Here is a 17363-nt window from a genome sequence, read left to right as displayed (position 1 = left end):
CTAGGCAGGGACTGCACAAGTGTTGTGTTTGGATGCAACAGAAAGGTTGTGCTTGTGTGTTTGTGTTCATTAATGTGAGTGTGTGAGTGTGTGTGTGTGTTCATTACCAGTTGCTTGAGCAACAGCTTTCATTAGCACCGTCTCTCCAATGCCAAGCTCCATCCCCAGGTAGGCAGGACCCAGCTGGTTCAGACACAGGTACACACAGCACAGCAGGTCATCTGGAAAAATAACACAAACACACACAATCATAAGCACACGCACGTTTCATTACATGTGGCCAACACAAATAAAAATAAAAAACAGCAGCACACACAGACTGGAAAAACAACAAACAAACACACAGCTAAGGACATACTGACAGTCAGAACCAAACACATGCAAAGATGCACACACACTATTATACACTCACATGGGAACACACTCCATAGACATGACTACACACACACAGAAACACCGACATACACACTCAGACACATGAGGAATGCCGGTCAGAAATACAGAAACAGAAAACCACAATCACAAAAAAGCACAAGCCTACAAAGATACACACACACACACACGGACAAAACAGGGAAAAAAAATAACCTCACAGACGTCAAATGAAGGACAACGCAATGAACACACACACACACACACAACTGAAGATGTTGTACAGTTATACACACACACACACACACACACACACACACACACACACACACACACACACACACACACACACACACACACACACACACACACACACACACACACACACACACACACACACACACACACACACACACACACACACACACACACACACACACACACACACACACACACACACACACACACACACACACACACACACACACACACACACACACACACAGGCCAAAAAAAGGTTGGACACACACAACAAATACAATTACAAACACACACACATCCCACATCATTGGAATCCCGCTGGTACATACCCGTACACACGTCAACAACTGTGCCCCCCCCCTACACACACACACACACACACACACACACACACACACACACACACACACAGAGACACACACACACACACACACAGCCACACATCAATGAACTGACTCATCCTCCCACTTTTATGTGCAACCTGGCTTCATCATCATCTCCTTGATAGAGTGGCTGGCAGCCAGCTGCCTGTGTAGCTACATCAGCATGCATTATGGGAGAGATAAAATACCATTTACCTGGAGAGAGCAGCAGCACGGAGCGAAGCAGGTTCGACAGAGTCTCGATGTTTCTCAGCCTGGGAAATGACAACAGGATTGCTTTGAGACAAGGAAGACGAGTTAAATGAATTTCAAAGCCATCCTGTAAATACCGGGAGGCGGGAGATGAGATTTGTCTGGAGGTTTTTAATCGGAAATGGAAGCTAGGCAGGCAGACGAACTGTTCATTTATGAAATGCTATACGTCAACTGGAAGTGGACGGAGGAAACACGAGTCATTACCGGGATTGTTTGCCGTTCAATATCTTTTAAAAATCAATGTAAAGACATTTTAAGTTGTTGGTGGGAGACTTAAGATACGACTTTCCCTTAATAACGAATGATCTGGATTCTATAAAGCTGAGAATCAGGAGCATTAACGTCCCCAAAAACAAGCTAGTATCAGGTCCTTTTTAGGACAAGAGTTGTGAAATATAACATAAGCATAAGTTTCTAAGAAAGTTGCAGAGAATCAAAGCTCAGAACAACCATTAAAAGAAGCCCAAGTGTGGGGGGAAAAAAGAAATCTTGAGCGTTCCTAGAAAGTGACCTAATTGTAGAATTTCTTCATGTTCCCTGCCCTCCCCAGAAAATTAATCCAATTTCCTCACTTTCCCTGGCTGGAACAGGCGTCTCTAATTATGCTCCAGAAATTCCCAGCAGGGCGCTTGAATGGTAATTTTGTAAAAAAAATGCTTTGAAATATACTTTATCTCTTCAACAGAGCACAGATCAGTTTCTCCCACATGGATTTTTATCTCAATCTAGGGTTAAATAAACATCTTTTCTCTCCATCTGGAGCACTTACCTGCCAGAGTCCTCTTCAATCTTCTCAAAGGTGCGCGCCACCGCCAAGTACGGTACTCTGGAGGGTGATGAGCATGTAGTTAGCAGGCTAAGCAATCCGCCCTGACAGATTTTTTTACATTCACAGCGCTAAGCTGACTCAGCTGTTCCGAGCAACTCGCAATTAGTGCGACAGTAGAAAGAGCTTTGATTCCTGGGTAATCAAAACCTGCATGAAAGCAACTGCGGGAGGGACAAAGGTCAGAGCTGCCTCGGCGGGAAAACCTGCATCCTTACAATGACGTGAAATGATCTATTATGCTCCACAGAGGCGCGAGAGCCAGGGTGGAAGAGTTTGCCTTTTTTCTTTTTTTTTTAAAGCACAAACGTCTCAAAAAGAACATTTCCTGTCGTTCTTTGTTAGGATAACATTTAAGAATATAACAAAATCCTCCTGCACACACGGTCGAAAATGCATCCCTACATTGCCAACATTTCGTCTTGCCATAGTCCTGATGTGCTGCCAGGCGTCAGAATGTTGCACCTCTGTATTTTGATCCAATAGATACTTGTCAGTGCTGATTTTCTTTGTTCAGTACTCCACTCCCAGCCCTAGGGACTGCTGTGTGAGTGTGAGTGACATGCAGCAAACTCCAACCCTCATAGTGCTCAAATATTAAACCCCCTGAAAACATGACCGTGCTCAGTAGTTGACCCGAGTGTACGCTGCTGCGTGTCTTGAACCGTGACCTTGATGTAAAATTCCATGATTTTTCCATGACTCTCCATTACCGAGTCAGAGCACTTCCCTGGTCTGAAAAATGGATCTTAGGAGAGTTTCTAAATATTTGACTCTAGGAGGTCACCGAGAGAAAAAACCCTGCCGGTTTGGAGGTGAGAAAAAGAAACAATGAAACGACGGTGGTCATCGATGTTGGGATAAAGATTTTCATCTTAAATCTCAATGACTGTTCCAACATTTATACGGTTAAAAGTTTGTGGCTTGTCATTTTGATTAGGGGCCTTCTTTTCTGTACCTCACATTTCTATGTAGAGTCAAATGATTTCATCCTCCTCTCAGGAGTTTGTAGCATGTTATGAAACTGACTGAAAGTAATACTTGTGCATCTTTATGACCTACTGAAGGGAACAAAACCTTGATTTTCAAACGTACAATATTGACATTAAAATATCTAGATTATAAAAAAATCGACAAAACCTATGTTATGTATTTTCGTTGAGTACTTACATTACCTCAAATATTTCCAACAGTTAACAAAGCCAGAAAAATCTGTAATTTTACAGTTGTAACGGGAAGTGTCTTGTCGAGGCGGCCGCCATGATGAGCCGCCATGACAGACCCAAAATGTTTATCGTTGCCGTGGAAACACTGGATGTAATGTCAAGGACCGCTACATAAGGTAGCGTGAGCTGCTGCTGAGCGCTGCCGTACTGTCGCTGTATGTGCTGCTGTGATAAAACACGTCATGTAAATTATACTTATACATTGTTGGTAAACATATTCTCTAACTCAGGTCAGTTTCGCCCATTCGTCTTCACTACATCAGCGCAGAGTTCGTTTTCACAGGATGGGGGTTAGCAGAGAGAACTCCCATGATACCCTCGACGTCATCTTTTATTATTGTATTGATTGAGAGCACCCTGGTGGCGGAATCTACAGTTTGTATCTTTAAGATGAAAAACATCTGTAGTTATTTCTAATGCCAGTAAAAGCTGCAAGGAGGTATGAGGTGTCAGTTACTGAAATGACACAAACCAAATCATCAGATTTACACTGAGTCATGCATCAGACAGTTTAAAGACAGCAGGATGGTGTTTTCCCTCACACAACATACGACTCACACATTTACAGGAAAACATCTGTAAAAAAACTAAAAAGGTATCCCTTCGTCGACAGGGGGCGCCGATCACAACTCTCCATCATATTGTTAAGAATCACTGTTAACCCTCGTATATGCAAAAACAATTTCAACTACCCTAAACAGTGAGTAGGTTGAGGGAGACTCGGCTGGACTTACTTTTGGCCCTGCTTCCAGCAGGCGTGATCCACAGGATGGTAGTTTGATCTGGACGGATCGTAGTCTGTTTGTCCCGAGGCCGACTCGCTGAGGAGGAAACACAACAGCAGAAAGAGCAAATTAAGTGTCGCAAATAAAGACGGGGACAGCTGTTACTGTCAGATCTCGCTGTGAGCAGAGAGTCTAAAGACACCTTTATTATAACAATTAGAAAGTCTGTAAGTCAGGAGTGTTCTGGAGGATATGTTTAAAGCTTCACACAGAAGATTAACTAGTTTATGTTGACAGACTAACACCAGCTACCTGTTGAGAATTAAATGAGTAAAGTGTCATCAGCAATGTTGAATATAGGGCTGACTGAATAACACCTTTTTTTACAATGAATAAAATACAAAAAACAATAACTCATCAAAAAACTACAACCGCCGTCAGCAGCGTTGTAAACTTGATGAAAACACACATGCCAAACATTTCATGGTCTTCTGATTTTTATTACTTCATCCATCCGAGATATCAACACCATACGGGATGGATCAATAAAACAGCCTCAATGTCTCCTCCCTCTACCGAGAAACACACACACACACGCACACACGCACGCACGCCCAGAGACGTGCTGAGGAACGCTACGCTAACACTTTGAAGAGGCCTACATGTACTGATGTGCTGTCTTTCCTCTTAAATGTGAATCTACTCCTGTCCCAGTTTGAAAAGGCTTTTAAAGAGTCCTTAAGAAGAGGGCGGCGGGAGGCTGTGGCTCAGTTGGTAGAGTCGGTCGTCTCTGGAAAGTTATGGGTTCGATCCCCAGCTCCTGCAGCAACATGTCTGATTTGCCCTTGGGCAACATACTAAACCCAGACTTGCTCCTGCTGCTTCATCAGCAGCGTCAGAATGTCTATGAATGGGATTACTTTCTTCTCTTCAGTTTTTAATTGAGATGGTCTCACTACAGAGCAGCCTCTACCATCAGTGTGTGAATGTGTAGGTGTGACCTGCGGTGTAAAAGCACTTTGAGTAGTTAAGTAGACAAACGGAAAAAGAGGGGCGAGGCAAGCGGTTTGTTCAGAGGAGGAGGGGTCGTGAAGAGCAGAGTAAAAGTAAAAAGTGGAACAACAGTTCACCTACCTGTAATACAATCCTTATCGTATTATCAACATACCTGATTTATTTAGATGAATCAATTGCAAAGCCTGTTATTTATTAGATCCATTTCTAAATCGATCAACAGCACCAGTGATTTAATAATTCATTCTTCAAAAAAAGGGTGAGGCTAGTTAAAAAAGTTATGTTTCCCGCTCTGTGGTACATACATGTTACGTAAACTTTTTCTTGTTCTCAAACAAAGGAGCTGAAAACAAAGAGTCTTTTGATTACACAGAGAGGAAGTGTAGCTGTGAACTTTCCTCCTGTATGTAATGTCAATCACTCCCACGCCGTCGCACAGAAAGGCAGCGGTAAAAAAAAGGAAATAAGTTAGCGAGATGAAATGTGGATTTCTTTTCTTGTCGAGCTAAAAATAGTTTGTGGCTTCAAAATGACAAAAGCAGTAAAATGCTGCTGCTGGTTTACTTTACATGTAATAAAAGGAAATCTTACAAAAAGACAGATTAAATAACGTGAATGTTTCGTAATAAAGAGTATAGACAGAACGATGTGAGCACAATAGAGCTAACGTTCCCTTTTGTTTTCTGTGTAAAGATCTACGTCCACCCACACACAGTGATCTATCATTATCAGACAGTTCAAGTTACAGCCTATGAAAGGGAGAAAGTACGACAAATGGTTAACAAAAATCACACTAATACATCATCAGGCGTCTGTGCATCATGGCTTCATTTTCACTGAAGTCTTCAGATGTTTTGGACGTATTTGGTGACATTTAGAGTCTACGATTGGTTATGTAGTTAAACGATTTAAGAATCAGGGGAAATGTTCACTAGATTGGCTTCTGTGTAAGAATCGATGAGAGGGGAAGACGCCGAAACAAAATCACATTGTTGTGGTTTTTATTATAAACTTCAGTCCTCACTGAGACGTTGGTTATGATAGAAATAAAATAAACTTGGTTGAATAAAATTAAGACCAGCCATCTGCAGCTATATTACAGAATGAGCATTAAAGTAATGTACATTTTGTCTCTGTGTCTGCGTCCTTCCTCCTGCTTAATAGTCTGAATAAGTGTTCGGGTTGAGCGGTTCAGTTTATATTCACAGACGACTGAAGAAAACTGAAAAAAATATATAAATACATTTAAGATCCCGAGGAGGCCGCTATGTTCTATGTCTATTCAACTTTAAAGTCAATCTGAACGATCCTGGTGTGCGCTGGATTACTCTGATCTTGAACGGTCTGGTCCTACTGTAACTGCACCCCGGATGAGTAGCGCAGCTGTTTACGGGGCACCCACAGATCCTCACATTTAAGAAGATTTTTAATCAACCTTTCTCTGGCAAAGAATAATACAAAAATTGAGAAAAATCCAACTGTTGACAACTAATTGATCGTTTAAGCTCCAGGGTTGTCATGGTAACAGAATTTTAAACTAAAATATGACACTAAATCAAATAATTGTGATACCTGTTTTGACACCACAACAACAAAAATAGAAGTCCTAGGCACCTAATGCGGGATGACTTCTTTTTTCCAGGCGACATTTCAAAAATCGAAACATTGTCAACAAATTTGTACAATCAAGTCAGAGCGCTCGCTTTCTCTAGCGGCACTTTTTGGTTGGGAGTTTAAAACATGTGGTTTTGAAAGGTATCAACATTTTAAGGCTCGAGTTTAAACAATCAAACTGCATCAAAATGACAATCAAACAAATTAAAAAATCTGGTGATTAAAGTCAAAATAGCTTCCTCAAAAGCATCTCTCCAGCTCACATCCAAGGTATTAAATAAGGCTTTTGCTACAATCAGAGGGGTCAGAGGTCAAGGACTGCTGAACAGCCCAACATATTAAAAGGTTCAGTGATGATAACAGACAGACGAGTAAACAAACCCCTCTGAGGTGCATAGAGGCTGAGCTGTGTGTATCATTCTGTCGCACTCTGCCTCACCCTTTAGTCTCCTCCGTTGAAGTCTTCCTCTCTGCACTTGTCTTCTTCTCTCCTTCACTCTTCTCTGATTTCTCCGTCTTTGTTGCTGCTTTTCTTGGAGCTATAAAAAAAAACACACACACACACATATAGAACAGAAGGTGACGGGGAGCAGAGTTTTGGACCAGAGCAATATTTTGCTGTCTTTTCTAACTGATAAAAGCATAGCACATTTGTGGACACATATTTTTTTTGTTTTTTTTATGCAAGCACAGAGCTATGCAAATTCCTCCTCACCAAAGAAACTGCTGATGGGGGATTTCTTGAGCGGCTCCTTATCTTTTTGCTCTTTCGCCTCTTTCTGTTTTCTGCCTGTTTGACTTTTCGGGCTCTCTTCTCCTTCTGGTGCGTCCTTTTCAACCACCTCCCTCTTGGCGTCTGCGGGCCCTCTCTCATCATCTGTCTTCTGCTTTGCTTCATTTTTCTTCACCGCCCCCTCGGCTTTCTCTTCCTCCTCATCAGAGCTCTTTCTCTCAGCCCGCTCCGCCTCCTCGGCCTTCTCTTCTTCTTCTTCCTCTTTTTTCTTCTTCTTCTCCTCCTCCTCATCTGGGCTGTTAGCCTCTGTCACTGCCGTTTCAACTCCTTCTTCCTTTGCACCCTCCTCCATGGGTTCAGCGGCGTTCCCTGCACGGGGTGAGACAGAAAAAGAGAGATCATTGAAGAGATAAATGCCAGAAGGTTTTACTGAGGGGCGACCCAGTTTTTTTGTGTGCCCCTTGTGTGAAGGTGGTTTTGAACACAACAGCCTTCTTCAATAAATGCCGCAGGTTATATTTCTTAAGGTTTCCTTTTCACCCGAGAGAGTCAGGTAAGAGAGAATGACTATTGACAAACTTGTAGCACAGAATCCCTGCAGAGCCAGCTAAGGTCATGATACTGGCTGGGAGAGAAGCTAGGACATGAAAGTTTAATTTTCTCATCCACAAGTTGAAATGGCCGCAGGACTGGGCTGCTACTTTGAACGGTCACTTTTGGTGCTTTTACAGACAATTTTGGAAATTGCAGAGGCCATTTCTCTGCCTGCTGTGTAACTGTGTTCGTTCACATGCTGCCTAAAAATAACAAACATTTACAGATGCCGACGGTGGGAGAAAGGACTGTATAGGACCAAAAAGAAGACAGTTTTTTTTTTTTTTATCCTGAAAAAAAATCGTCCAACAACCCGGGTCAAGACTTTCAAACACCCATGTACGTTCCCGACAATAGACGGGGCCGATTATCTGTGAAGCCAGCGTACCGCTCATGACTGAGGCCAGCTGTCACTCACAAGTGCAGAGCCAGAAGGAGACACAGTTACTCAAAAGTAGGCCAAGTTAACTGACAACTGAGGCGCAGTTATGATGTCACTTTTAATATAATTATCAATGCAGCAGAGTCATTAAACAAATGCCAAGCAGCCAGTTAATATGGTGTTAAAAGTTTAATGTATGAAGATGGTGAGGTCAAAAGAAAAAATCTTTAAAAAAAAAAACTCTGACAGTCAGAGAAAATCTTGTCGTGATGAATGTTTGAGTACGTCACTGAAAAACAGAACGAAGGTACGCAGCACCTGCGATTAGACTTTCTTTCTTTTTAGCGCTGTGCTATTAGCTTAATTAAAAAGCACTTATACAACCATGATCAGGCGGCAAGGCTGACAAAGCATCTGTATTTTTTTTGAGAAACATCTGTCACTGCACACAAGGAGAGAAATCAGTGAATGTGAAGTCAAATGAAAATGAATTAATGAATTCAATTTAAAAAGTGACAAAAAGGTGTAAAAATCAGAAACCTGCTTTGTGTCATTGAATGTGTTAATGTCATAAAAATGTGTTCTTTATATTAACAGAGTTTAGTCTTCACAAAAACGTTCAAGGTCATTTTATATTCCACCCGGGCTGACAGCATTAACTACTACTTAATCACAATTAATTATGGTCTGAAATTAATGCATCAACTTTTTTTAATCGCGATTGATTGCATGCTATTTTGTCCCTTTAGGGGCACCGTAGATAAGCCTCTGCAGTGAGTCTATGTAGTCAGTGATGGATAGGGACGACACTGCTGCTCCTTTGAATGTCTCATTTCACTTTAAAAACCAGACCGCTCAGCTGACGAGTCCACAGTAATATCCACCTCATGACATCACACATTTACCTTCTTAACCGTTCCTTTGAGCTGATCTTATTTAGTTTTTCATCTGTTACGAGTTCCTCTTTCCGTCATTAACTTCCTATCGTAACCTCCAATCTACCAGAGGTCCTATCTTTATTTCAGAATAAAAGCGGGGTTGAATTCAAATAGCAAGCTTAGTACTCGCAGCTTAAGACAGTACAACATTTCAAAATAAAAGCCTAACAATTTGTATTTTTAAATGGGAAATAATGGTATTTTAAACATGGGATTAAAATGTGATCAATCGCGATTAACTATTAAAAGTTTGCTGTGAAACACAATTCAAAATGTTATCATTTGACAGCCCTGATTGTTTGTATGCTGTGTCAGGTTTAACTGGCATATAACCACTCGTAACCACGTTCAGAACAGGCACGTGGACATAAACCTTCATATAGGACTGAAAACATCTGCCACACATTGCAAACCAATCTGGCATTGTGTACTCGCTACCACTGTGTTCTTTTGATGGGCTAACTTTTCTACTTACAGAACTTTGGTCAGTTGAATTGATTATCAAGTAAAGGCTGAAAAACTTTCTGTTGATTTTTTATTAATAGTTGAAAAATCACTTTTGCATCATATTCAGATGTCAGCAGCATAAACCAAATATGTCTTACAGGGTGGCTGAGGTACAGTGGCTCAGAAGGGCCAATCTGAGGAGTGAATGTGATCAAATTGCTGCTTGTCTGTCAAGTTGATGTACATCAAGACATGTTGATGAGCAACAAGAAACTCAGGGTTCATGGGGTTTTCATTGAAAACATCAAGCATGTTTACTTACAAACATCAGATATCGCCCGTGTGTGTTGCCGTTTAGGATACTTAGAAATGTCATCATCCAGCATTCAAGAAGTATTTGACATGTTTCAAAAGGATTTTTAAGTTCTTTTGGGCGTGATGGAGAGACAGGCAGGACACAGACAGGAGATGCCGGGGAGGTGGGGATGTCAGACAAACTAGCGGTAATGTCGCCCAATGTGCTTTTACTGCATGTAATGTCATCCCTACTCTCTCCTCCCAATATCTCTCTTCAGCTGTACTATCCAGTGAAGGGCAAAAATAACCCAAAAAATAAATGTATAAAAGAGAGATGGCTGGGAGAGGAATGGGATGGCATAAGAGAGTTCTGCCACCAGATGACAATCTTTAATAAATCTAATTGTTAAAAGTTGTTCTGACTCATTAACTATTACTTGTAGTAGTTGGTCTATAGTTTAAAATCCAGTCTATGTGGAATCAGCTAAGACTTTTTGTTTATAAGGGGATAGATTAACACTGACTGTGTTGCATTTCAAAATGTTCTCTGTGCTTCAAAACAATCTGCACAGAATCTCCCTCAGGACTTAATGCATTTTCATGAGGTATTTATTTACTTTCTTATTAAAGGGAATGTTTAACAGCACTGTTTAATGTTTGTTTCTCCAGGCTCTGGTCTTTATTAACACTGAAGTTGGAGAGCATTAGAGCGAAAGAGACTCGCTTTGTTGTTCTTCTTCTGCAGGAAGGTTAAGTTGGAGCCTTGAATGAAGTGCTGACGAAGAGTCCAAGGAAGTGTGGACTCTGTTAGCTGTACGACACTAAACTGAATAACATAAGAGATGACACACTACATATAATGTGTCTTAACACACATGGATGTTTTTTTCACATTCATGGAAAAGTTCAAAATTTGTGGCTTTTCTTTGTAATGAAAACAAACCAGGGAAGCAGCGCTGCATCGGTTGAACATCAGTATTGTACGATATCGCTCCTGTTGAAGGACATCTGCCCTTAAGTAGACGATGTCTGTCAGTTGTGTTCAATCATCTCCCTCCACTGGCTCCCAGTTACTGCTCGCATCAAATTTAAAACTCTGCTCCTTACGCTCCTCTCTACCTAAACTAATCTCATCCAGACATTTCTTATTGGGCAGGAGAAGTCACCTGTTAGACAAACTCAATGTGAATGAAAATGTGGGGTGCCAGATAGAGAGCGGTTATGTTTGGAGGCTGTAGTCCTGTTGGAGGCGGTCGTGGATTTGAATCCGACCTTGGCCCTTTGCTACATGTTATCCTCCACACTCTCTGCTCCCAATATTTCTGTCTCTCTTCAGCTGTCCGAGCCATTAAAGGCAAAAAGGCCCAAAAAATAACATTTGAAAAACTGTGAAAGGGTCAGTGTGGAAGTCTCTTAGAAAGACACGCACTCTGTAAAGACCTGTTCCAGTGATATTTTAAGAGGAGGGACTACTAACAGCTATTTTAAAACATCAACTATCATAGCTCATCTGAGAAACAGACACAGAGACTCACAAAGAAGTGATAAAAATCTCGGTATCTCAGTCGGCAATTTGCTAAATTATTATTTTAAACGTTGGTATCAGTATCGGCCCTGAATTTAAAAATCGGTTCATCTCCATATACGACGTCCTTCAGCAACTTCCTGGCTTAGAAAATCTAACGTTCATAGTCCAGTCCTGTGCAGGAGCTCTGTGTTTTTGTGCACAATAATATCAGACTCATAGCAGAGGGGAATGGTGTACCTGCACTGCTGCCACCGCTGTCCACGCGGGGTCGTTTGTTTAGCTGACCCTGCTCCTCCTTGACCTCGGCGTCGTCCTTCTGACTCTCCCCCCGGCTCTCGTCGAGCTTCCTCTTGGGGAACATCTTCCTGGCTGCACACGTCAGCGACAGACATTAAATTAAGAGGGAGGAGAAAGAGAGAGAGAAAAAACGAGTGAGAGGCATCCCATCTGAAATCACAGCATGATCAAAGAGAAAAAGAGAATAAGGAGATGAAAACAGGACCAGACTGCTCGCTTTCTGCAGATGTAGGGCAATGGGGGGAAAAAAGAGGGAATCTCAGTTACGTATTTTTTGCTAATGAAAACACTAATTCCATCCTGAAAGATATTATGCAGCTCAGCAGCTCAGGGTTCCACTGTAATTTCCTCAGTAATTTTATGCAGCAGCGGTGCTGGAGGGTAATTTTACTCTCGGTTCCACATCCGCCTCGGTTCTGCTGCTCGTTAGATTCTAGCACAGGTAGCACTGCTGGTGTTTTCCTTCTAGATATTATAATGAAAGCATTAACCCAGCATCATTAAGATTGCAATTTCTGCTGAAAAATTAGAGTGTTTCTTTAATGTGCCGTTTTCTCCAGTGGTGACGATGGCAGGGGCTCTTATTGTGGCAAAGCATTAAAAAAAAAAAACACTGCAGTCATCAAACACAAACAGAACGGGGTGATGAAAAGAAAAAGAGATGCTCGTCAGGATGCAAAAGTAGGATGAAGGAAACGCAGTGACGGAAAAAAAGCAGATGCTTCCAAAATGAAAACAGAGTAGTGATTGCCAGAAAACTCCAGAGCTGTAAGAAGCTTTAAATCCTCTTTTTAAGATCCTACATTTCTGGTACAAGAGCGAGAACAAAGCACCACTTTAAAACACTTGGTCCATTATGTTTAATGCAGAGCAGTTAAAACACATACATCTCATTTAAAATTTACTGATAATGAAGTAGAACACAAGAAGAAAATAGCTGTGTGTTCAGAGTGTGAAACGCCCGAGCTGTCAGGTGCAGACTGCAGCTGTAAAATAATCATCACTGCACATTAGGGCTGGGCGATAAGGCCTAAAAATTAAATCTCAGATCTTTTAAGACCAAACTCGATTAACGATTTTAATCTTTTTTTTTAAATTCTAAAAGTATTTATAAATGACGAAGAAATGTTATTTATCACAAAGATTCAACATAAGCAATCTGAATTTCCCTTTGAGGATTAATAAAATATCCTGAATGTCTCTTTTGGGGTGAGAGTGAAAGATGTAAACTTGTCTTTAAAGGAAGATATTTTACACATAAATATATCAGAAATCAAGTATATCCTGTGTAAATGTCTCTCTGAGTCATGACTGTCTACAATGAGTGAGAAACGTGAGTCCTGCTGGCTGTGTTGTTGTCAGAGCTGTGTTTACATGGACGGGACGGCCTGGTGTATAAAGCTGTTTAAGTCGACCACTCGAGAAAAGAAAATACTCACTGCTTATTTGGATGTAACGTTATTGTGTTTATATCTCAGTCAATCTCTGCAAATTTATGTGCAATATAAAGCTACAAGCTATCCAAAGAGCGCTAACATTAGCCTGCTAACACAACAATGCAGGACACAGGTGATTGCACCTCATGCCAAGGACTATTTTGCCCACCGCTTGCGCTACATGGTGCTTCATTATGTTGCGTTCTAATTGATAACTCCTCAGTGCAACTCGAGTGGAGAGAGGGGATGGAGGTGTGGCGCTGGAGGACAGCTTGTTTTGGTTTCATGCTGGTGCTCAAGGGCGACATCTACAGGATCAAAAAGTGGTACAATCTTCCTTTTGAAGTGCACTATGCAGCTTCATGGTATAGCAGAAGTATGGACGAGGCAAAGCGACTCCAGCTGTGTGTCTCATACTCGGGGCAACTCAGCCACTCTGTAGGAGGTAAACGAGGAGCCCAAAGAGATCGACGGAGCAAATTAAAGAGAAAATCTTGATGTTCCAGAAACCTGATTTCTTGATCAAATGGATAAATGGCCCAGCCCTACTTCATATGTTCAAGCTTTTACTTCTGACTGAATGAACCACCGAAACAGACAATCAGCTGCTTTAATAAGACGACTTGCTCTGCTGGTTCTGTTAACACCCAAGTCAGCAGAATCGACACATCGCAAGGATATGCAGGAATAATATTATTACCATAATGTAAATACATGCGGAAAAATAACGATGTGAGCTCGGAGGAGTGTGTGGATCAGCAGATGAGATCAAATGACAAAGCAGTCGAGTCTACTGGTGGTTGACACCCTTCCAGGGAGTCAGGAGATAAATGAAACAGGAGGGTGGAGAGTGTGCGGAGCAGTTTCTCATGAACAAACTTCTCATGCGCTCAGTCTGTGATAAATGTCTTGTTTTTGCTCTCATTGTGGAATAATGAATATTTGAAACCATTAGGCCCCTGCTAACAAGTAATCAAGTATCAAACAGCTCGAGGCAGGCAAACGATCAATCCTCAGCTGGTGTCAAAGTTCAAAGCTGGAGCGACTTTGGAGAAATAGTTGAGAAACACAAACTATTTTTTGTGAGGTGTAATATGCCGCAAAAAAAAAAAAAAAAAAACAGAGCGCCGCAAGGAACTCAAACACGGATCAAACACTGAGGTGGGATTCACTTCTCTGCTTGAGAAAACAAAAGCAGCGATATGAATTCAACTATTTAATCAACCACAGAAACTTTAATGTCACAAATGATAAATGATGAGACTTCTCCAGACCACAGGTTTTAAAAACGCTCTAGCATGTGCAGGAGTTTCCCTCCAATGTTTGTTCATTAAAAACAAGAAATCGTGGGGCGCTGGTCCCCTCCAAGGCTCACACCCTCTCTCCCTTAAAAACCAAATGAAACTATGAACGTGATGATCCATATTATCAGTGAAGTTCTGGTAATGCTATGACAGTAAACAATAAACACAGCAGTAAACAAAACTATACAACTGAAAACACTAGTTATTTTCAGATGTGGCTCCTAAGACATAGAAGAGGAAAATTCTCACCAGTCTTGCGTTTCACAATCCCAGAGGGTGAGATGGAGTTTGGGGTGCTGGGGGTCCCGGGTGATGCTGAAGAGGCCGGGGTGGCCGGAGTGGCAGGGGTCACAGGGGTGGCTGGAGCGGCAGGGGTCACAGGGGTGGCTGGAGCGGCCGGAGCGGGTGGAGGAGACATGGGGGTGGGAACGGCCTTGAACACATCGTCCTTCTGCAAAAATGAAAGCAGTGCTGGGGTTCATTGTGAGGAGGTTGTAAAACATCAATTTACAGCTTTATATCATTCCAGTTGGATAATGTGTAACGAAAGAGTTACACACTGAAGCATGAGAAGAGGTCAAACTGACACCAAATCACAGTGATACACACTTTACCTTTATCTTACAACGTAAATGACCCCCGTGTCATGTATAAGGCGAGTTACCCTAAGATTCCAACACCTAAATGCAAAATGTGTGGAGCTACTCCAGATCAGGGTTTTGATTCCAATCCTGACTTTTTCTATCTAAAGCTGGCAATAAAAAAAATGAAGGATTTGTCATTCAGCTGTCCGAGACAATCTGAAGTACAATGGACTCTGCTGGAAAGTCTATAGAAGTCTAACAATGACCTGTCAACACCAAAGAGCTCAAAGCCAAATACAGAGCAGCAGAAAAATCTATGAGGCAAAGTAACTCTGCTTTGTAGAAAATGTTGGAAAACAATCCTGCCAACCCCGATCAACACACACACACCTCCGTCAGTGCGGAAACAAGTTTGTTGTGCAATGAAGCGCTTCGTTCAGAGAGGGCTGCGAGAAGAAAGAAAATCAGAGGAGGCGGGCAGCTCTACTTTAAGAGACAGGTTGGCAACCGCCTTTCAAAGTCCGGCTACGAGCCTGCACTGCTCATGAAACGTCTCAGTGTGATCTGATGCTCACTGAGGAAGTGAGGTCATTTTCTAAAAGTTCACTTTGCAATCAGTGGAGCGCTGTGGTCATTACAAAAGAATAAAGGTTTAAGGCGCTTTTTAAATTGGCTTCACTTTGCAAATGCAGAGGCTGCATCATCTACTTCTGACTTCCATTCCCCTTATTCTCCTACCCACTCACACACCTGTACCTCTCTTACAAACAGCCTCTTCTCCCGCTCGGTCGTATGTTGTAGCTTTGGGTTTTTTTTTTCTGTGTTTCTGCTCTTTTGACACAATTCATTAGCAGAGCGCTAAAGGCGCTCAAATCAAATTACTCAAGCTTTGAAAATGTTCCACTCGATATTCCGTTATCACATCAGGTGATCGTCGGTTTATGAGGAGGCTCATTGATGATGACGTGCATCACAACAAATCATCCTAAGACTGCATGACAGCAGCGGCAGCAAGCAGCTGCAGAAAACTGTTGAAACAAAGGCACGAGGAGCTTCAGTTCTGACACGAGCGTTTACAAGAGGGACATACGGGGAGTGTGGCAATTCATGAATAGCCTCATTAAAAAATCATTCAGAAATACACTTGGCCAGCTCATCCAGGTATCGTCTATGTGTGGGGAAACACTGCAGCTTCTAAGTCCCCTTTGTAACTAATCAATTACTCTTACCTGGAGAGTGAAGAAATGTACTTTTAAAGGCCATTTGTCTCATTTTGTACGACATTTCATCGAGACAACAAAAAGAGTATGAACTGTTTTAAAATAATCTTGATTGACTAAATACAAGATACAAACATTTGTCACAACATTCAAACACCAAACAAACATTCAGAGGCCTTCAACTTGCTTTGCTCGGGGATTCAGCTCTGCATTCAATTTGAGCGCAAAGACCAGAAGAAGAGCACACATCACACCTGTTTTAAAATCTCTACACTGACTGGCCGCCTGTTAGTTTTTGTGTTGATTTTAAAACTCTTTTATTAGTTGATAAAGCACTACACGGCCTTGCACCAGACCACCTCTCAGAGATGATTTTAGTTCATGAACCAGGACGGGTTAGGGTTTAAAGAACAAAACTAGAATCTGTCAACTCGCCCCAAAAGATCTCAGCCGGCGGAGGAAATAAATTCTTTGTTTAGTCTTTTTACAGATGTAATCAATGTGATTTTTCCAGGTTGACTTGCTTGACTTTTTCCATTATGGGTGAAAATAGGGGCCTTGTGAGCATCAGATGGTAAACCGAATACAATTTCCTCTGTTTTCTTTGCATTGATCTCGAGAGTGCGTTTATCACTCCACACAACCGTTTTGTTCACAGCGTGTTGGTGTCGTCGTCTTCTGCCTCTTATGTATCTCTACTTGAGCTGCTCTGCGGCCAGCAGCAGAGAGCAAATCATCGCCTCATCAAAGAAAATATGAAATCATTGTTAGCAAGTGATGCTGGGCCTCAAAGTATCGGCTACAATCCGGTTCCTCAATGAAGAAAGTATTCAACATTTCTGACACATAACAAAGAAAATGAGCGGAAGGTAATAAGAGGTGTTTATCAAGCAACAGGTGGTCGGGTGACGGCCAAAGCCGATAATC

The 17363-nt window shown here is 41.8% G+C and overlaps 1 protein-coding gene across 1 annotated transcript in view; it reads right to left on the bottom strand.

Annotated features, from left to right (window-relative positions):
* lig1 (ligase I, DNA, ATP-dependent) overlaps positions 1-17363 on the bottom strand; it is a 56430-nt gene that overhangs the window by 35192 nt on the left and 3875 nt on the right. Inside the window, exons 4-11 of the mRNA XM_020652026.3 lie at positions 14882-15083; positions 11833-11964; positions 7392-7778; positions 7116-7215; positions 4058-4144; positions 2041-2097; positions 1212-1270; positions 108-221 (exon numbers count right to left, since the gene is read on the bottom strand). Of these exons, the coding sequence (XP_020507682.2) occupies positions 108-221; positions 1212-1270; positions 2041-2097; positions 4058-4144; positions 7116-7215; positions 7392-7778; positions 11833-11964; positions 14882-15083 (1138 nt within the window). The remainder of the gene's footprint in view (positions 1-107; positions 222-1211; positions 1271-2040; positions 2098-4057; positions 4145-7115; positions 7216-7391; positions 7779-11832; positions 11965-14881; positions 15084-17363) is intronic.

This window comes from Labrus bergylta, chromosome 4 (assembly GCF_963930695.1).
Source record: "Labrus bergylta chromosome 4, fLabBer1.1, whole genome shotgun sequence".
Classification (NCBI taxonomy): Eukaryota; Metazoa; Chordata; class Actinopteri; order Labriformes; family Labridae; genus Labrus; species Labrus bergylta.
This window is presented reverse-complemented; position numbering and strand designations above follow the sequence as displayed.